General features: G+C 39.9%; 1 protein-coding gene across 4 annotated transcripts in view; it reads left to right on the forward strand.

The window, feature by feature from the left end:
* SLF2 (SMC5/6 complex localization factor 2) overlaps positions 1-16,976 on the forward strand; it is a 44,660-nt gene extending 27,684 nt beyond the window's left edge. For all 4 annotated transcript variants that reach the window (XM_090057267.1, XM_090057266.1, XM_090057268.1 and 1 more), the window contains 11 exons: positions 1,705-1,780; positions 3,535-3,676; positions 4,040-4,142; positions 5,162-5,338; positions 5,974-6,071; positions 7,639-7,726; positions 9,050-9,178; positions 9,903-9,980; positions 12,298-12,384; positions 13,784-13,852; positions 14,751-16,976. In XM_090057267.1, the coding sequence (XP_089913393.1) occupies positions 1,705-1,780; positions 3,535-3,676; positions 4,040-4,142; positions 5,162-5,338; positions 5,974-6,071; positions 7,639-7,726; positions 9,050-9,178; positions 9,903-9,980; positions 12,298-12,384; positions 13,784-13,852; positions 14,751-14,786 (1,083 nt within the window). In that variant the 3' untranslated portion in view covers positions 14,787-16,976. The remainder of the gene's footprint in view (positions 1-1,704; positions 1,781-3,534; positions 3,677-4,039; positions 4,143-5,161; positions 5,339-5,973; positions 6,072-7,638; positions 7,727-9,049; positions 9,179-9,902; positions 9,981-12,297; positions 12,385-13,783; positions 13,853-14,750) is intronic.
* The last annotated feature ends 792 nt before the right edge of the window (positions 16,977-17,768 follow it).

Raw genomic sequence — 17,768 nt, forward strand, 5'->3', positions numbered from 1 at the left:
GACTGGCCAATGTTATTGTGGCTCTTCACTATTTGAGGGGTTGTGGAGCTTCAGCCTGCTGCATCCCAGGGTCTATTCTGCTGCCTATTACTTAAACTGGCAGCTTGCTGTTGAGCAGCAAATACTAAGAATGCACACTGTCTTGGCTTTCCTTCAGTGCTTTTCAGTTGCATTCTGTCCTCTTCAATTCCTGCAAGAATACAGACAAAACTCCTTAGCTATCAAGTTAAGATGATCATCTATGGGAAGTCAGGCATTGGCCAATGTACAGCATACCTTGGACTCAGGCTTCACTGCATTATATGTCAGGCCTAACAGCATGATCAAAGTACAGCCCTCAAAGTCTCTGGCCTTATCTGCATTTCTTAGACTGCATCTACTCAGACTGGTCTGGGACCTGGCTGTAATTCTAATTTCACAGGCTCTTTGACTAGCTGCAGCCCGCTTAATCACACAGGAGACATCTTAGTTCCCAGTATTTCTTGCTGTAAGGATGTGAATCCTTGCCCTAAAAATGTCTCCAGAAAGAGTCTCCAAAATGGTTGTTCTTCAGACACTGACAGTCCTGTGTATCTTAAGAAGAAAGGCAATTAACTGTACTCCAGAATTATTTGCTATCATGTTAGTCCACTGATGTTAGTATGGGTTTTGTATAAGGTATGGAGACTAAAGCACAGTTATTTTTTAACTATAAGCAAGTTTAATAAATCCCAACAGAGAGAACTCTGAATCAAAAGCAAAAATAACCTCAGCAGTTACAGTTCTATTAATTGTGGTTAGTCAAAAGCAATACAGCGTGCTGACCACCCCAGGACATAGCCAGCACAACATCACTGGTTGATCAGGCCATGAGGTCTTGCCTGGGGCTCTTGGTTCCTACATCCAAGTTCAGCACAGGGTAGAATGTTAGATTGGTGTTCGGCTAATCTTTTGGGAGTGTCCCGAGGGGCAGCCTCTCCTACTTCATCTTATATACTAGTTTGCATTTCTTAATACATAATTTAGCTTAAGCCTTCCTTAATGCATATCAGTAAGTTTGCTTCCACTTGCTATATGTGGTTAACTTTACCTTAGAATGGAAAATTCTAATTAATCTTTTCATTCTTAGGTGAAGGTAAGTTTTTGCAATTGATTTGTTCTTCTTTTCCCAAGCCAGATTTCCTTATTTTAGTTGGCTAACTTCTTAGTTTGGTTATGGTTACCTGGAGAGAGTATTTCCAGACTTCCCCTCTTCTTCTGGAAGCAGGTCTTGGTCAAAGACGCAACACTTTTCAAGTCTTGTTACTTATGCCAAATCAGCAGTTGTTTGCAGCTTACACTAAGCGCAAAGATTAAAACCCAGGCCTGAAGGCCGCTGGGCTTCTCAGAGGCCTTTCTGGGGTCTACACAAAGGTTAACTTCTTTCCTGCTATACTTACCTGCATGACTCTGTTGGGATACAACAGTTGCATTTCGGCAACCTTTGTCAGTATCATTTATTAGCATTTCACTTTTGTGCGTCTCTGCCCTTCTTCAGCTAAAAGGCCTGACTTCAATTCCTGACTATCCAGAATACCCACACTTCATGCTGTGACTTTCTTTAGAGACTTTGAGATTTATTGTCTGTTGCTCAGTTCTATTCCTTAATAAGGATTTGGATTATTTTAATACTTCAGGTTACCCAATATGTAGCTTGGTTTATGATTCATACCTTCTTTTCAACAGATGATGTCAGTTCATTCAGACTGTTATGTTTCAACACGGATGTTGGACATGTTGATGGAGATAACAATTAAAAATGGTGAGTTTGAAAGGGGGGGGGGGAAAAAAGGTAGACTGAGTACAAACGTTACCCTGTTAACTTTTTAACACTGTTTGTGTATTTTTAGAGGATATCTGTTCTTTGTCTGTCTGTCCCTGCCCACCCCAGTTCTCTTTGAATCTGTGTGTACTTTGGGCATGGACAGATAAATTAATGTGACTACTTCAGGGGGAGGGGAGAATGAATTGCCAAGCACCAGTTGATCTGCAGTGATTACTTTGTGTCTGCTGTCTTATGAGTGGCTTATCCCAAAGTGAAACAGCTGCTAAATTACTGTGATAAGCCCTGTTCTTAACCCTAGCTCACCCACTTAATTGTTCATGTTTTCATAACTATGTGATGTTTGTGCAAAATGCTTCACAAGTAACTCAAATGCAACAGCAGTATATTTTTTCCCATGGTCATAAACTGGAGACAGGGAGGGAATTGTGCATTCTGTGTAGGATGAATAGCAGAAATAGTAAAGCAATTTCCACATAATTAGATATCTAAAAAATCTGCTTCCCCCTAATTTGCTTCTGCTTCTGATGCCCCTTTCTTTCCTTCTTACTTTCTCAGGGACTGCCAACACTACTTCTCTGTATATTTTTCAATTCTTATTTTTACTGCCCAAACCTGCTGAAGAATGCCCTGCATTTGAAAGCTTATCTAACTCTATTCCAAAGTTGGTCCCATAAAGATATCATCCTAAGAAATCCATTATAGATTTCATAGACATTAGGGCTGGAAGGGACCTCGGGAGATCGAGTCCAGCCCCCTGCCCAAAGGGCAGGAAGTCAGCTGGGATCATAGGATCCCAGCAAGATAAGCATCCAGTTTACTCTTGAAGGTGTTCAGTGTAGGTGCTTGAACCACCTCCGCTGGCAGACTGTTCCAGACCTTGGGGGCTCGGACAGTAAAGAAATTCTTCCTTATGTCCAGCCTGAAACGGTCTTGCAGGAGCTTGTGACCGTTCGACCTTGTCATCCCTTGGGGCGCTATGCCTCACAATTCCTGGACAGTCATGGTTACAGCTTCATTGTAGCACTACCATCAATTTTTCTGTTCATTTAGATCCATCAGAACTCACTATTTCATAGAAACCCACTGACTGCCCACATAAATAAAATATTGTTCCTTGCCTAGTTAAAAAAAAAAATCCTTTTTTCTTTTTCTTTTCTTTTTAAAAAAAGGCCTTGTCCTTTAGTTTCTTTGAACCATTCTTTGTATCTTATTCCTGAACCCTGTCATCTGTTTTGAATGCAAATTTCACTGATCAAGAATGTCTCCTTTGTCTTAGGAATGCTATCAGCCAAGCATGCTGTTTAAATAAGGCATAAATACTGGCTGGTTGCTTATCGTGAAATTTGGGTAGAATCCCTAAGTCATTTCTTTTGAAACCTTGAGCACTTTCGAGTCCCCCCTTTCTGTTGGTAGTCATGGCATTAAGTCCAATCCATAGATCCAGTTGAGAGCTATGGTGACTTTTCACCTCCTAGAAAAAAAAAGGCATCAGTATCTTCCCTTTTTTATCTTAGTTGCTTCTTCAAACATCCCATGTGGTTACCAGGTATGTTTCTTGGTTATACGCTAGTTGTGCTTCTGAGAAAAATCAACCCCTATGGTGATACCAAAGACTCTCATGGCAGCAGAGTTTAGCACAGGGGGCCATTGAGCACATTCTTTTCCCTTTTTTTAAATTTCACAACCAGTTGATTTTTAAATTTGCGTCTTATGTGTTCTACACTCTACAGCTTCTACTGGTGCTGAACATTTTAGACCCTGGGTTCCCTCCCTGTCTGATGTATCAGCTGTGTTGATCAATATGGGAGTTCACTTTAGTGCACTCTTTCCTCTGAAACATCTTCAGCCCAACTTCAGTGAAGGTGATATTTTGTAAGTGTGTTTTATTTTCCTTTTGGGTTTTAAACATGGTAAGGCAGCCTCGCTCTTGACTATACAGTAAATAGAACGGATAACTTCAAATCCACTTTAGCCTGTTGAATGTTTGACAGACTGAAGGGTTTATCTCTCTTCGGCTCTTTTTACTGTAACATGTCATTTAATTTTGCAGAAAGAATAACTTAACAGTTGGATAGGAATTGTAAATAAACTGATGTTTAAAGCACTTTTATAGTCATCTTAACTCTGAGGCTGTTCTGGAAGATGTCGGATAAGTGAGACTTTTTTTTGTGTTAATCCAAGATTTCAGGAGTAATTCTTTTTTAATTTGTAGCTCACTTAATGTTTTCTCAATAGATCCAAAATGCAAATATTAGTGATGAAACCAGCAAGTGGAAACATCTCTTCAGGTCCAGCTTTCTCTTGTCTGCCAGAAACCAATCTAATTAATGTAATCAAGGTGAGACTTTAGGTTTTCTTTTCCTTTTCTTTTTTTAAGAGTGTCCTGCATCTCAGTGCATTACTGTTTACATCTTGCAAGTAGGATACTTTCATCCTGAGACATGCTTCTTTTGGGGTATAATTTTTTTCAAATAGAAATGCCTCATTTTAAAATTGACTCCAAAGCTGTATTGTAGAAATACTTTCGTTCCTGTGACCTACCATTTACATAAAGAAAACTATAGGTCCTTGAGCGTACTGCATATTAACAAGAAATACTTAGACTAATGTTGTTAAGGATACCAAGGATAATATATGTATCTGAGGCTGAGAGTTAAAGAGTACAAATGCATTTATCAGAACAGGGTAAATTGAGAGTATTCTGCATGGTAATGCCTGAAAAATCTCTTGGACTGTATGCTGTTGGATTGCCTAAAACAGGAGGGCCTGTGTGAGTGCTTTGTTGGGATGGTACTTGTGCTGCAGCTGCTGCCACAACAGTGTATGTTACAGAAGGTACAGGCCCAGTCATGACCAAAAACTCAGTTGGGTTCAGAGGCGTAATTAGTAATGGTTGCACTTTGCGCCAGCAGTTGCCAATAGCTGGGAATAGCCAGTGCTGCAGGGGAAGGTGTTGATGCAGTCGGCACTCAGGGGCTTAACTTACCCATTTCTGCATCTCCAGAAATGTAATGCATCTCCTCTAGTGCACCAAATGCCCTGATGGAAAATTTATGTTGGAGAAACCAAACAATGAATACACACCAAATATCCATCAAAGACAAAAATACCTAGTTACCTGTGGGGACCTGCTTCTCCCAATCCAATCACTCCCTCTCCAATCTCCCAGTTCTGATATTCAAAGGAAACTCACAGAACACCTTTCATAGACGAGCCTATGAACTTCACTTCATAAATCTACTGGATACTAAAAATCATGGACTTGATATAAACATTGTCAAACTTTAATTGCTAAAATATTTTTTTTAAAAGTCACTTATTACAGTTTTAAATACTCTTTTTTTTTTTTTTCTTTAGTTTTTAGTTTTTTGTACAACTGTATATCAGGATATCTATACAGACCAAGAATTATTGCTATTGCTATTACTGCTGTTCAAAATAAGCCTGGAAAAACTATTGAAGCAAATTCCGTTAATAGACCTTCAGTGCCTTCTGATAAAACTGCTGAAAAGTATAAGAGACTGGGATGCCAAGGTAACTCCATAACTACATTATATTCTTTCCTGTTTTGTAATTTTGACTTGGGAGCGGTGGCAGGAGGAGGAATCTCTCTTTTACACTTGAAGAAACAAACAAACAAAAAGTCCCCAAAACAGTGCTGGGAAATACTTTGCAGGAAAACCTGTGCCTTAGGGCGTTGAAACTCTTCATGATGTCATACAGTAATGGCAGGGGCTGCAGGGTATATCTAGATGATGTTGTTTCCTTGCTAGTATAATCCTCTATCCTGTTTTGAGTGCATGGTATTGCCAAGTATCTGACGCTTGGCAGAACTATCATAAATTGAAAAAATCTGCTTGCAAGAGTGAAGCAAAGATTGTACTTTGAAAGTAGCTGGTAAGCCAGCTTCTTGACCTACAAACATGGACTGTAATGACTGTCTTACTGTGATGAATATAACTTGTACCAATCCAGTATGAATATTTCAAGTGCAATGCAGAAAGTATCATTAAGGACATGTTCCTATTGTTAAATTGCATGCATTTCCAGGGAAGTTATGCACCTTAGCTTTTGGGCTTATATGGGGTTTTTTATGTCTTTTTCATACATGTAACAGCTGTCCGTTGTAATATCATTTATCCTTTTTTCTTTTTTTTTTCTTTTGTAAGATGTCTGAACTGTGCCTGGCAATGAGTGACCTTTCTAGTCACCACCATGACCTCCTGTGGTTGGTTCAGCTGGTCCCTAGCTGGGTAACACGTGGAAGGTAATACACTAACATTTGAAAGTGTGCCTTGTAGTTAAGGTGCATATAATATATTTCTACCAAGAGGGCTCAAAGTGTGATAGATGTATCATCCCCAAATATGCACAGATACAATTGGAACAATATGGTAAATTGTAAGTCATTCCCAGGTTATGTTCACTTTTCCCCCTCCCAAATATGTCAGTCACTTTACATAGGAAAAAAAAATAAGGAAAAGAGAGAATTTTGTGCCATCAACTAAAAAAAGCTAATATCACTCCTACTCACCTCATCTTTCCCTGTGGTTTCACAAAGACAAACATATTACGCCTTGGGTCCATGGTGTCACTGGTTGTCAAGTTGTATAACTATGCTCTTTTGTCCTGGTGACCTGTCGTGGTTTCCCAGTCGTATAATTTTGAGCTTTTCTATGGTAAATTCAGTGGCGTATAGTTTGCTGCTTTTCACACTGCTTCTGAGGGGCAAGTGCAAAGAGGGTATTAAACCACAATTATGGTCTGTTATTGAGGGCCCAGTGTATGGGTCCACCTTGCTTAAACTGTCATTCGACTGTGGTTCTTTTGAAGGTAGAAAAAGGTCAGTTTTACAATACAGGTTGTATTGTGTATATAGAATTATTTGTTATGATTAAACCTGCGAAAAGTAAGTCTTATTCATGTGTTTAGCTTACGTCGGATAGTACATAAGATTGAAATACAGCCGGGGCATGACTATTTCAGCTTCACCTTTCCTTTTCACTCATGTCTGAGTGCTGATGTGAGTAGTAGTGTCAAGTTTTCTTAAATCTCTCGCATGGTTATAGACTGATAGCACTACAGATCAGTGGTGCTCGACCTTTTGGCCCCACAGGCCAAATAAAGGGTGCAGTATCAGGCCCTCCATGTCTGAAGTTGGGTTCATGGCTGTGCTGTCTGGCCCATAGGGCTCCCTATGGGTCCAGAATTTGGCGGTAGCAGGGGGCAACAATTAACACTGTCACTGCTACTCTGCCGCCACATTTTCAGACCTCTGTGGAGCCCCATGGGCCAGATAACATGGCTCTGGTGCCTAAATCTGGGCTGTGGGCCAGAAGTTGGGCACCCCAATATAAGAGAAGTAATTGGAAAGCAAAAGTTTTTTGGTGGTGGGTTTTATTGGACCAACTTTATAGATGAGAGAAATGTTAGATGAGTTTTGGGCACTAAATATCCTACATCAGGCCCCTTTAAAAAAACCAAACAAAAAAAACAAAAAAACCCCCCAACCAAACAAACAAAAATACCCTGACTGAACAAAACATTTCTTGGACCATCACAGCTCCACCTAAACAGAAGTAAGTACAACATTTCATGGAGAGGTACCCTATGTGCCTTCTCTCTGGGCTTAGAGACCAAGCACTTGATAAACATGTGCATGAGCGAGGGAGCAAGGCGAGAGCTGCTCCTCCTAAATGTTTACCCACTTCCTGGTTTTGTTTCTTTTACTTTCACTTAGTAAACTAGACTGACCTGCTTAAAGCACACAGGCAGTAATACTTTGCCTCAAATGCATCATAAAAAGGACTTATCAGAAGATGTATGTTTTTCAGACAAGTAAGAAGATGCCTTAGCCTCATGATCATTTCAAAATTTCTTAACCAAAAGAATACAAGAATACCAGACACCAGTGACCAGCAGGTACTGTGCACTGAACTTAATTTTAAAAAAAAAGATTGTGCAGTTTGCTCTAGAGTTTTAAGTGCTTATAGAAGGAAAGGGTTGTTTGAAATTTGAAGGGCAACATAATAGGTTCACTTTTGCATTTTGACTGTTAGCAACTAATCTTGTTCTGCTTCACATCTTAATTGTGTGAAGCTGGTATTTGTTATTGTTCAGCAGCTCTGCAAGATGACAATTATTTCTAAAACGTTGTTGACAAAAACATTTATAGTTCTATACATACAGGTCTTCGGTTCCTTTGGTTGTTTCAGAGCTTATTGGTGGTTTATTTTGTAATACATGTTTTGGTTCATAGAATCATAAAAAGTAGGGCTAGAAAGGGCATCTGGAGGTAATCTAGTCCAACCCCTGCTCAAGACAAGATCATCCTTGCCTAAACCATCCTACACCAGTCCTTGTCTGACCTATTCCAAAAACAAGACGATATGGTCTTATAGTTGAGCAACAAGGTTACTACCCAAAGACACCAGAAGCATCTGAACTTGCCACAGGTAAAGTGGGGGATAACGGCTGTCAGTGCCCTGCTGCAAGGGTTGTTAAAATGCACTCGAGATCCAAATAAAGAATGCCCTATCTGCCACTACAGATGAAGGCAAAACCCCTACCCCTTACCATAGGGTAAAATTTTTTCACCCCAACGTGGCAGTTAGTTCCACCATGAGCAGAGGGGCAAGATCATTTAGTCAAGAACCTCCGAGTTGGATTCCCAGCAAGAGCATTGATGCAGCCCAGTCTCAATCCCCAGTCTGGGCTGCAGCCAGCACCCAGTGCCTCTGAGAAAGTGGGGTGGAGGTTGGGGGGGGGGGGGTCACTTCCCTCCCCCCCCCCCCCCCCCCCCCCCCCCCCCCCCCCCCAACCACGGCACCTGTAGCAATAGGAGGGGAAGAAATTCTTTCATGGTCCCATGTGGCAACCAGCAAAGCTCAGAAGCATGAGGCAAACCAGACACGCTCCATTCTGCCCTAACCTGAGGACAGCAAACATAACTCCGCATGTTGGATCTGTTTCCACATGTAGTTTTCCCTTGCTTCAAATTGCCTTTGTCAGCTTTTGGTTGTATTCAGTATTGGTTTAATAATGCAATGCATAATAATTTGGTAGCTTGTGAATAATTAAACTTCAGTATGAAAGCTGCCTCCTTCATTTAAAAGCCATGCTCTTAGATATTGAGTTCTTCTCAGTGAGCAAAATACTGTTTTTAGTGGGTGGTAGTTTGTGTTGAATTTTGCAATTGAGGCAGTACCAACTTCTAAAACCATTTTTTGCTTGGTTTTTATATAGCTCTCTCTCCTGTGTCAGTATCTGGCATACATAAAGCCTTCTAGTATATTAAAAAAGAAGTTAGAAGAAAGAATGGACCAGCCGGGTGACCTCAGTGGAGAATACCTTCAGACAGAGCTAGACCAGCAGGTATTTGAAGCTGATTATTTGCAGGGGGGGGGGGGGTGTGTGTGTGTGTGTGTGTGTGTGTGTGTGAACATGTTCTACCTCCATTCGGTGCCTGAAGCAATCTCTGCATACAGTGTCCGACAGCATTTTGCCTTTAGTGTTCTACCATCCAGCTAGGTTAACTGAAATGTTATGTTGTATTATCCATCTAAGATTGTGGCCCTAATGCACATGTGAAATACTTTGTGTGCAGTAAGGTGCACCGTGCCCAAAGGGTGTGTACATGAAAAGAAAGGTTTACATTCCTCTATTTGAAGATGGGATTTGGGTGTCGCAGAGAGTCTTGAAGCAGGGGCAGGAATTGGACTCAGTTTCCTGTTTCCCAATTAAGTGCCTTAACCACAAAACCATCCTTCCTCTCAGATTTCAAAAAGAAATATTTTCATTAACTTTTTCTCAGCCTAAGGAAGATGCCCTTATTAATACTGAGTATTCCATCTTATCCAAAAGTTCTGCCCTCCTAATAATTTCATACTGTGCTTGTATTGGTACCATGGAAACTGCTGTTGCTTGAGTCTTTCAGAATGTGTTTCGATTTGAGGCTGGATGATAGAAAAATAGTGTGCCCATTGCATGTATCCAGTGTATCTAGCTATAGTAATTAAATGAGAGCATTTGTGTCTACACCTAACTGCTGAGACTCAAGTTCAAACTTGTAATGAATAATTTTTGGCTGCTTTTTTAGGCTTACTATCTGACCTACGTTCTTCTTCACTTGGTCAGTGAAGTTTGTTGCTTTGATGTTCTGAATTCTAATCGGAGGGTAAGTTACTGGTTCAAATGATGGCTATTTATGGAGGAAAATGGTTCAACTCATAATTCCATACTAGTAAAGTGTCTCATTTGTGATATAGTAGTTAGAGCTGGTCAGGGGAAGGCAACTTCCTTTTTATGTTGACTTTTGTATAGCTTCAAAATGTCAATTCTCTTCCTGAATAGAACCCAAACCAAAAAGTCTTTTAAAAAAAATTATGTAGAATAGTGTTGAAGGGCCTTGGTGAGGCTTTGTTATTTTGGTCTGTCCTTGGAAGTGACTGAAAGAGTACACCCTGGAGCTTTTTTCCCCTAAATCACTGTATTTCAGATGTTTTCCATTGGAGACTAAACATGTTTTGATTCGGCTGGGGGAGGGAAGTGTCCAATGTTCTGATTCACTGTAAATATCAAACTTATTAACAAAGCAATTTAAATTCCAGAGTGCATGAACTGAAAGCTAATGTTGCAGCTCTTGTGAGTAACCTAGGATGCCAGAAATCATTTACTGAAGCAGTATCGGGAGATTGTTCCTCTTTTAGTGATCCGACCTTTCAGTATTTCTCCACAGTAAATTTAATTGCTTATCGCAAGGTAGTTAATGTTGCAGAATTTCCATTCTTGGAAGTGAAGTGCAGATTGGACAAATGCTAGTGTAGGGTGGCTTCAGTAGGGATCACCCTGCCTTCAGCCAGGGGCTAGATGACCTCCTGATGGCCCTTCTAGTGCTAATTTTCTAAGGTCATCTGCCATTGAGTCTCTGTGGATCTGTGCATAGCTGCTAAGTAAATAAATCTGACCTTCCTTCCCCACCAACAAAATTTAGTGCTAGTAAAAGATACGTTGGAAGTGGTGGCAACTTATGTTCTATAAAAATCTGTTCCCAAATTCTTTCTAGAAATGTGAGAGGTTTTTAAAAAATATATAATTCTACTATACATCCTCTAGTGTCACTAGTGAGAGATGTAACTGAAAATTCTCTCCTCTGCTCTTTAAATGAGATAAATCGATTGACTGTCTGCCCCTGGAATAAACATTAGGCAAACTCACCTGGCCCTGTGAGATGGATGAAGGGTGTGGGGCGTCAGCAGGCCACATCTGGGCCGACAGATGAGCCCTGCATACCCTGGTTAGTCCAGGACATGGAACTGCCTTAGGTGCCTGTGTTGGACTGGCCCTGCATGCTGAATCTGGAGCATGGTCTGAAGGGCCAGTCCATATCAAGCCTAGATCTAGCATGCAGAGCCTATCTGGTGCACGTGCTATGTGCAGTGCATGCCTTGGACTGCATGCCATGCGTGCCAGGCTGGGGCCAGTGCATGCTACATGCAGCACGTAGGGTCAGTCTGACGCCCACAGGCAGCACTGTGGGCAGGATGATAAAGCTTTGCAGCCAAATCTAGCCCATTGGCTGTGCCTTTAACACATAGGATGTCCTTGTATAAAGCCTACAGCTTTATACAGCCCCCATCATTATTGGGCTGATCCTAATATTGCAACTCACTGAAAACTCTGCAGTGTGGATTCTAGTTGTTATTCAAGAATTAATGATTTATCCTTGGGAACTGGCCCTCTGCTTCATTGCCTGCTAGGAGAGTTACCACTAGCTATAGAGGAAATGCCCAGTGGTGACCTGACTCTCACCTCTGCTGAACAATTGTACTTCTAATTATTGTAACTTTAGAGCTGTGGGAGCTAACATTTTTGGCAGGAATGCCCCAAACTAGATTTGCAGCCTCCCCAAGTGCCACTCTGGTCACTTTCCCTTACCCAGTCTGCTGCTCAGCTTCCTGCTTCCTGCCTCCTGATGCCTGTCTGGTCTGGTGCTCTGTGTTCTCATCTTGGTCCTATTTGCCATTGTGCTGCCTCCCCAGGCTGCTGTGTGCCACTCAGGATGCCTATACCACTTATGGCACCTGTGCTTGTCATTCTTGCTTTAAAGTATACCATGGAAAAATGAGTCTGAATGGTGTTGCTGTTAGCTCTTCTAGGGCCTAAAGGATTTGTAAACTAGCTGGTCAAATTTAGGGTTATAATTCTGCTTCGAATAGGACCTTTTTGGAAATGCTATTTAAAAAAGTTTAGTCCTGATTTAACCAGGTCCCACTAGCATCTAACATCAACGGCCAGGAATTCTGCTAGCTCTAGTTTGTGTTATACTACCTAATATGTATTTTGGGGAAAATGTTTCAGACTTTTAAAAATTGTTATCAAGATTGGGTCATTTCCTAACCCTTTCAGTTTTTTTTGTCTGGTTTTTATTGTTTGTTGAAACTTGAAATTCTGGGATAATAGATTTAACAGCCCTGCATTTTATTTGTATTTAGCAACACTTACTGAGGCTTTGCAGTGCCCTAGATAAACATGTGAAGTGTGATATTAGGGAAGATGCAAGACTGTTCTACAGAACTAAGGTAAGCGTGCCTGTGTATTGACTTGCATTCTGGTTTCCTTCCCCAGGTTGGGAAGCCTTGAATTTTTTCTCCTGGTTTTCTTTTGTGCTGACTTTTACACCTATGCCCCAGTTCTGTGAAAACTTACACATGTGCTTAATTACGATGGAGTGCAAATGATCTTGTTGGCATCTGCAGGACTGATTTAATCATGCATTGTAAAAACCATGTGCAGCTACCTTCCTTCTGGATAAGGATCTCTGCATATAGGGGCTTTCTGGAGCCAGTGATAGTGCTTAATGTCTTGGCTCAAAGGTCATGGCTAGTGTTTGGGAAGTAGTCCTCTTCTGCTGTCCAGGTAGCACTTAGACAAATGTATGCACTTAGCTAACCTGGTGGTTTTGCATTGTTCCCATGGCTTTTATTTTAAGTCAGCAAGCTAGTTAAATCAATAACTTTGTCTTTAAGTCACCAAAAAGATGATGCAGAGTGCCCCTTGGTTTGCTTGATCATTTAGTGTGTGGTCTCAAGTCTCTGACCTTACTGTCTTTGCAAGATGGAGTAGAAGCCGGATCAGAGTGGATGGATGGCATGACAGCCTTCAGTTTTGAAGAGTTGTTTCTGCTCAGTCAAGTCAAGCCTTTGCATTTTTTTGCCACTTCTTTTAAGAGTATCTTAAAATTCACTAAATTCTTTCCTTACAAAAAGCCTTGTATTGACACTTGGTGCTCAGTTAGATGTTTGCAGCTAATACAGCACTTCAGCAAGTTAATAAGTCTTTAACATGCATCATCCATACCCTTTGCATGTGCTTATTTCCATGCCCCTTGGGATGGGAAAGTTTGTATTACTGCTTTGCCCCAGCATGTCAACTCAATTTAATATTATAATGCAGTATCTCTCAGGTGGAAATACTGTGTGTGCTGTAATAACGCATAGACAAATTTTCATCTCTGAAGAGTGTATACCAAATGCATGTTCAGGACTAGTTGCTGTAAAGCATGGCCTTCTAATCAAGGAATGAATGTTTTGCTTTATTTGGCCAGAGTGGTTGCTATAGTGAGAGCCACTCACTCACTCTCACCAACTACAAGGCTTCCATGGCACTCCCTGCGCACCCCCAATGAAATAGTTTGGGAGGCAAAGGTAGTTACACTGGTCCCGGGTGCCAGCATTACCCATGTGCCTCGCTGCATATGGAACTGTCTTGCTGTAGTATGTGCATGGGGAATATACAGCAGCAAAAGTTCCAAGTGTGGAGACCTAATATGCCATTCACTCGACTCCTGCCACATAACTGTTTTTAAAAGGGAGCTCTTCAAATGTTTCTTGCCAGTCAATCTCACGTTTAATTCTGTTTCATTTCATGGCTAGACCATTCAATTTTTATTAATTAATGTAGGTTTTTTTTAATTTGCAGGTGAAAGACTTAGTTGCTAGGATATATGGCAAGTGGCAGGAAATGATACAAAACTCGCGTCCTACTCAGGTAATGCCATTAAATCAGTTTTTCTTGTTGTAAAGTGTTAGGTTCATTTGAAAATAAAATAAAATCATTGCAGCTCAGTAAATGATTTAGTAGATGAGCATGCTTTTAGCTTTACAGGTAAGGTATCTGGGTGAAACCTTAGCTCTGACTGGTGCTAGAGACTGGGTAGCTACTTCTTGGGTATCAGAAAGATTTGGGCCTATCCTATTGATCATAGTATCATAGTAGCTAGAGTCGGAAGGGACCTAGGTAGATCATCTAGTCCGACCCCCTGCCTTAGCAGGAAAGAGCTAATTTTTCAGATTTCAGAAAGAGCTGATTTTTCAGATTTTATATCATGGGACAATGCCTTAATACCAAGTAGTAGTCCCCCAGGTTATAAAATGTAACTAACCTTTGCAGAAGGGATTTTGTTCATCTCAATCCAGTGATCTGAGAGAAGCTGCTTGTATTGAGTTTTAAGCATGTATAAATGCTTGAATCTGTGAGAAGTGTGTAATGCCTGTGTAATTAAACACTTTGGCTCCTCTCATTTTGCTGATGTGTGCCATTATTTACAGCATTGGTGAAGCGAACAAGATTTTGGTGTGAAAGACTATACTATTAATGGAAGCGAAGTAGAGGGTGACACTGTTGCAGAAGCTTCTGCAAATCAGTTTGTAAAAACTGTGGCTGCAACTTTCCAGCTCATTTAAAATGAGATCATGAGTTTGGCTATGTCAGAAGCCTGCTATTCATTGTTAAGCTTTTTCAATTAAGATTATACTGCAACCACATCTGTAAATCCATATATCATCTGAAGCAAACCACTTGCCTGCTTTAATCTCACAGAATAAAACTTTTATGTCTTTTTTTGAATTTGTTTCCTGCTTTGTTTTTTTGGTGTTTTCCTCTTTAGGGGAAACTGCATGATTTCTGGGTGCCAGATTCATGAAACATCAACCAGCCCAGAGGAAAAAAATCAAAGCAACTGAACAAGAGCCTCTTCTGTCACCAAGAAACCTGTTGCAAGTTGAGTGAAATTTTCAGCATGGTTGAAACAAAAGAAATCAGCCACTAGAATCAAAGCATCAGCTTGGTACAGTTGGCAAGTAAAAACATGCCTGTCCCATTGATTTGTATCACTCTGACAGATGACCTGTTTTTCAAACCTTGTATAGATGTAATGTAAGATAATCTGCTTCTCCTAAAGGCCTGTCTTGAATCGGCTTTTAATGTTTTAGTATATTGAAAGCCAAAAGGGAAGTTTTCTCATTGTACTTCCCTTGCTAAAAACCATTGACCTATAAAAACAAAAAAACCCCATTTTAATAGATTTTATTTAAAAGAAGAAAAGAACAATTTGTTTTATTGCCTTGTATACACCTATAAGTATTGTAGTTGCACTGCTAGAGAAGGGAGCAACCCTTTAAACAGAATGATAGCATTCAGAAGCAGTATTAAGTTTGTCCTTTTCCATTTTTGTGTGTATGTGTTTGTATTGGAGGGGAGAATTGAACTGAGAGATTGTTTGGCCTGCAGCTCTGCTTTCTAGCCATTCAGCAGAACAGACCTGGCATGGTCATATGATGCCTTTTAATGGTCTGGAATGAACTGATCAAGGTAGGAATTGTGCCTGTCCAGGTGAAAGGTGCTAGAGGCTGATGTGGAGAGCAGCTGTGTCCAGGCAGATTGATATAGCAAAATAAATGGGCTCAGCCACTGTGTATTGCCTTTTCCAGTGTTTAAAGAGAAGCATGACAAAATGCATTTCCCCTCTTCTGGTTGTAGAGAGCCTGGACAGGAGTGTATGTGCACAGAAGACTTAATGGTTACATAAGGCCATATTACATAGGTAGTTTTGCTGCAACTAGAGTAATTATTTCTCTGCCTGAAAGGCAGATTAACTGCATAATCTGGCTTCAGCCCCTCTCTGTAAATGACTAGACTCTTAAAGATCTCAATTTAGTTTAAATTTGGGAAAACCAGACCTTGCCTGTCTTCCACTTCCAGCCATCCCACCATGATCTTTATCTAAAGTACTTATCTACTTTATGTAAAAGTAGTTATAAAAGACATTTTATGCCTGTCCCTGTTTCTTAGTGCCAGATTTGCCCATACACACATTCTCAGAACTCCTGCTAAAATCTGAGAGCTGTGTATATAACAGTCCAAGGGCAAAAGCTGTCCCTTTCTTGTGTACTATGAGGAAACATTCCCACTTGCATCTTATACTGTATTTTAATCTGCAGACTGTATTAACATAAATTGCTAAATTGAAGGATTTGATAGAAACACTGCCTAATAATATCTTGTTAATTAAGGGGTGTGATTTAAAGTTTATTCATTTCATATTACCCTTTGTAGGCAAGCCTCTCATGATAAACTTCACATTCTGATTTTCTTGTACAGATGAGGCAAAAAATAAGGCTTAAACTGAAAGAAAAATCCCTGCTGTAAATATTTAGGGAACTACAACAGAATAGTGGGGAGTGACTTTATAATAACCTTAAAAATATTCTTACCTGATTTATTCACATTTGAACCTTGCTGTTTAAATTGTTTTTAAATTGCTAGTTCTTATCCTCCATTTTGGGTGTTAATATGCTAATTATATTAAAGTCTAGAAAGCCAAAGCATCTATATACCTTTCACAGGACAGTTGGCCTGAATCTAGTAAAACAAGATTCAGGCTGATGGCACCATTTAGAAAACTAAATTTCTTGTCTCATGTCAAAAGAAGTTGGTGGGGGGGGAACTACTTCAGATATTTTTGTTTGATTTAGTAGAACTATTTAAGGCAAAAAAATTATGGTGGCAATATAAAGTATGCGGCTTCCTGTCTTTCTTTGCAGTCTGCCTTACTAGAACAATATATTAATTCTTCCCTCCATGTCAGTTACTGTTGTGAATATATTGTATGTAATTTTATTAAGGTTTATATTTTTCTTGCTAACATTATGTAAAGTTAAAAAACTATAGGCTATACTGTGTTCTTTACTGTAATTAATGTATATATATTTTCTTACTATGTAAAGGTAAAGTGCATATCTTGTATATTTGGGGGAATAATGGGTGTGTTTTTGACAACTAGTCTTCTTGTATTGCAGTTCAAAGCACATAAACTGCCAATTTTCTAATTGAATAGTCACTTTGATATTTACTTTTTATTTAATGGAGCTAACAAAAAATAAAACTAAACCTGTTCTTTTAATTAATCTCTGCATAGAAGAAGCGGGCATCAATTTTCATTTTATGAGATGGCTGCAAGTCAGATTTGCTGTCTTACTGCAGGCTTGCTTGTTGCTTTTATGCACACAGTTAATTAGATTATTATAATTGGCAAATGTCTTGAAGTAACACTTAGCACAAGTACTCCTGCACTTTTTCCACTTAATTCATTTTGTCCTTTTTTTTAAATAAGTGTCTCTTACCCCTTCCTCCCTCCCCCCCTTCAACTTTTGTATACAGTTGCTTTAATTGATATTGAGTCTCCCAGAAACTCTCAGTGCCATGTCGGGTAATTCCAAAACATGCTGCAGCATCCTTCAGCAGCCCCCATCTGTCTCTGAAAGTGGAGTGCAACAAAGACTCGAGCCTGGTCCTGTTGGATTTTGCCAAGCTGTTGTATTGCCCTTCTGATTTTAATGCTCATCTAGAAAAACCTAATTGCAGACTTATGTCACGTGACTTCTCTTGTCCTTGACTAAGCATTTTGCACTGAGGTTTATCTTTCAATATTATGCTGGCTTCCTTGAGAGCCACTTAATTTAATTTCATGGGTAATTAGGTGCACTTAAAATTAAAGGGCAACTACAAAAAAATACACTTATGCTTCTCTTTGCAACTATTTTTCTGATGAGTCTTTTGTATAGTTCATAAAAATAGGTCAGTTTAAATTCTATTTTTAAACCTCTTTGCACAGCGATGACAAGCC

The sequence above is a fragment of the Crocodylus siamensis genome, chromosome 7, assembly GCF_052110815.1.
Source record: "Crocodylus siamensis isolate JL-2025a chromosome 7, ASM5211081v1, whole genome shotgun sequence".
Lineage (NCBI taxonomy): Eukaryota > Metazoa > Chordata > Crocodylia > Crocodylidae > Crocodylus > Crocodylus siamensis.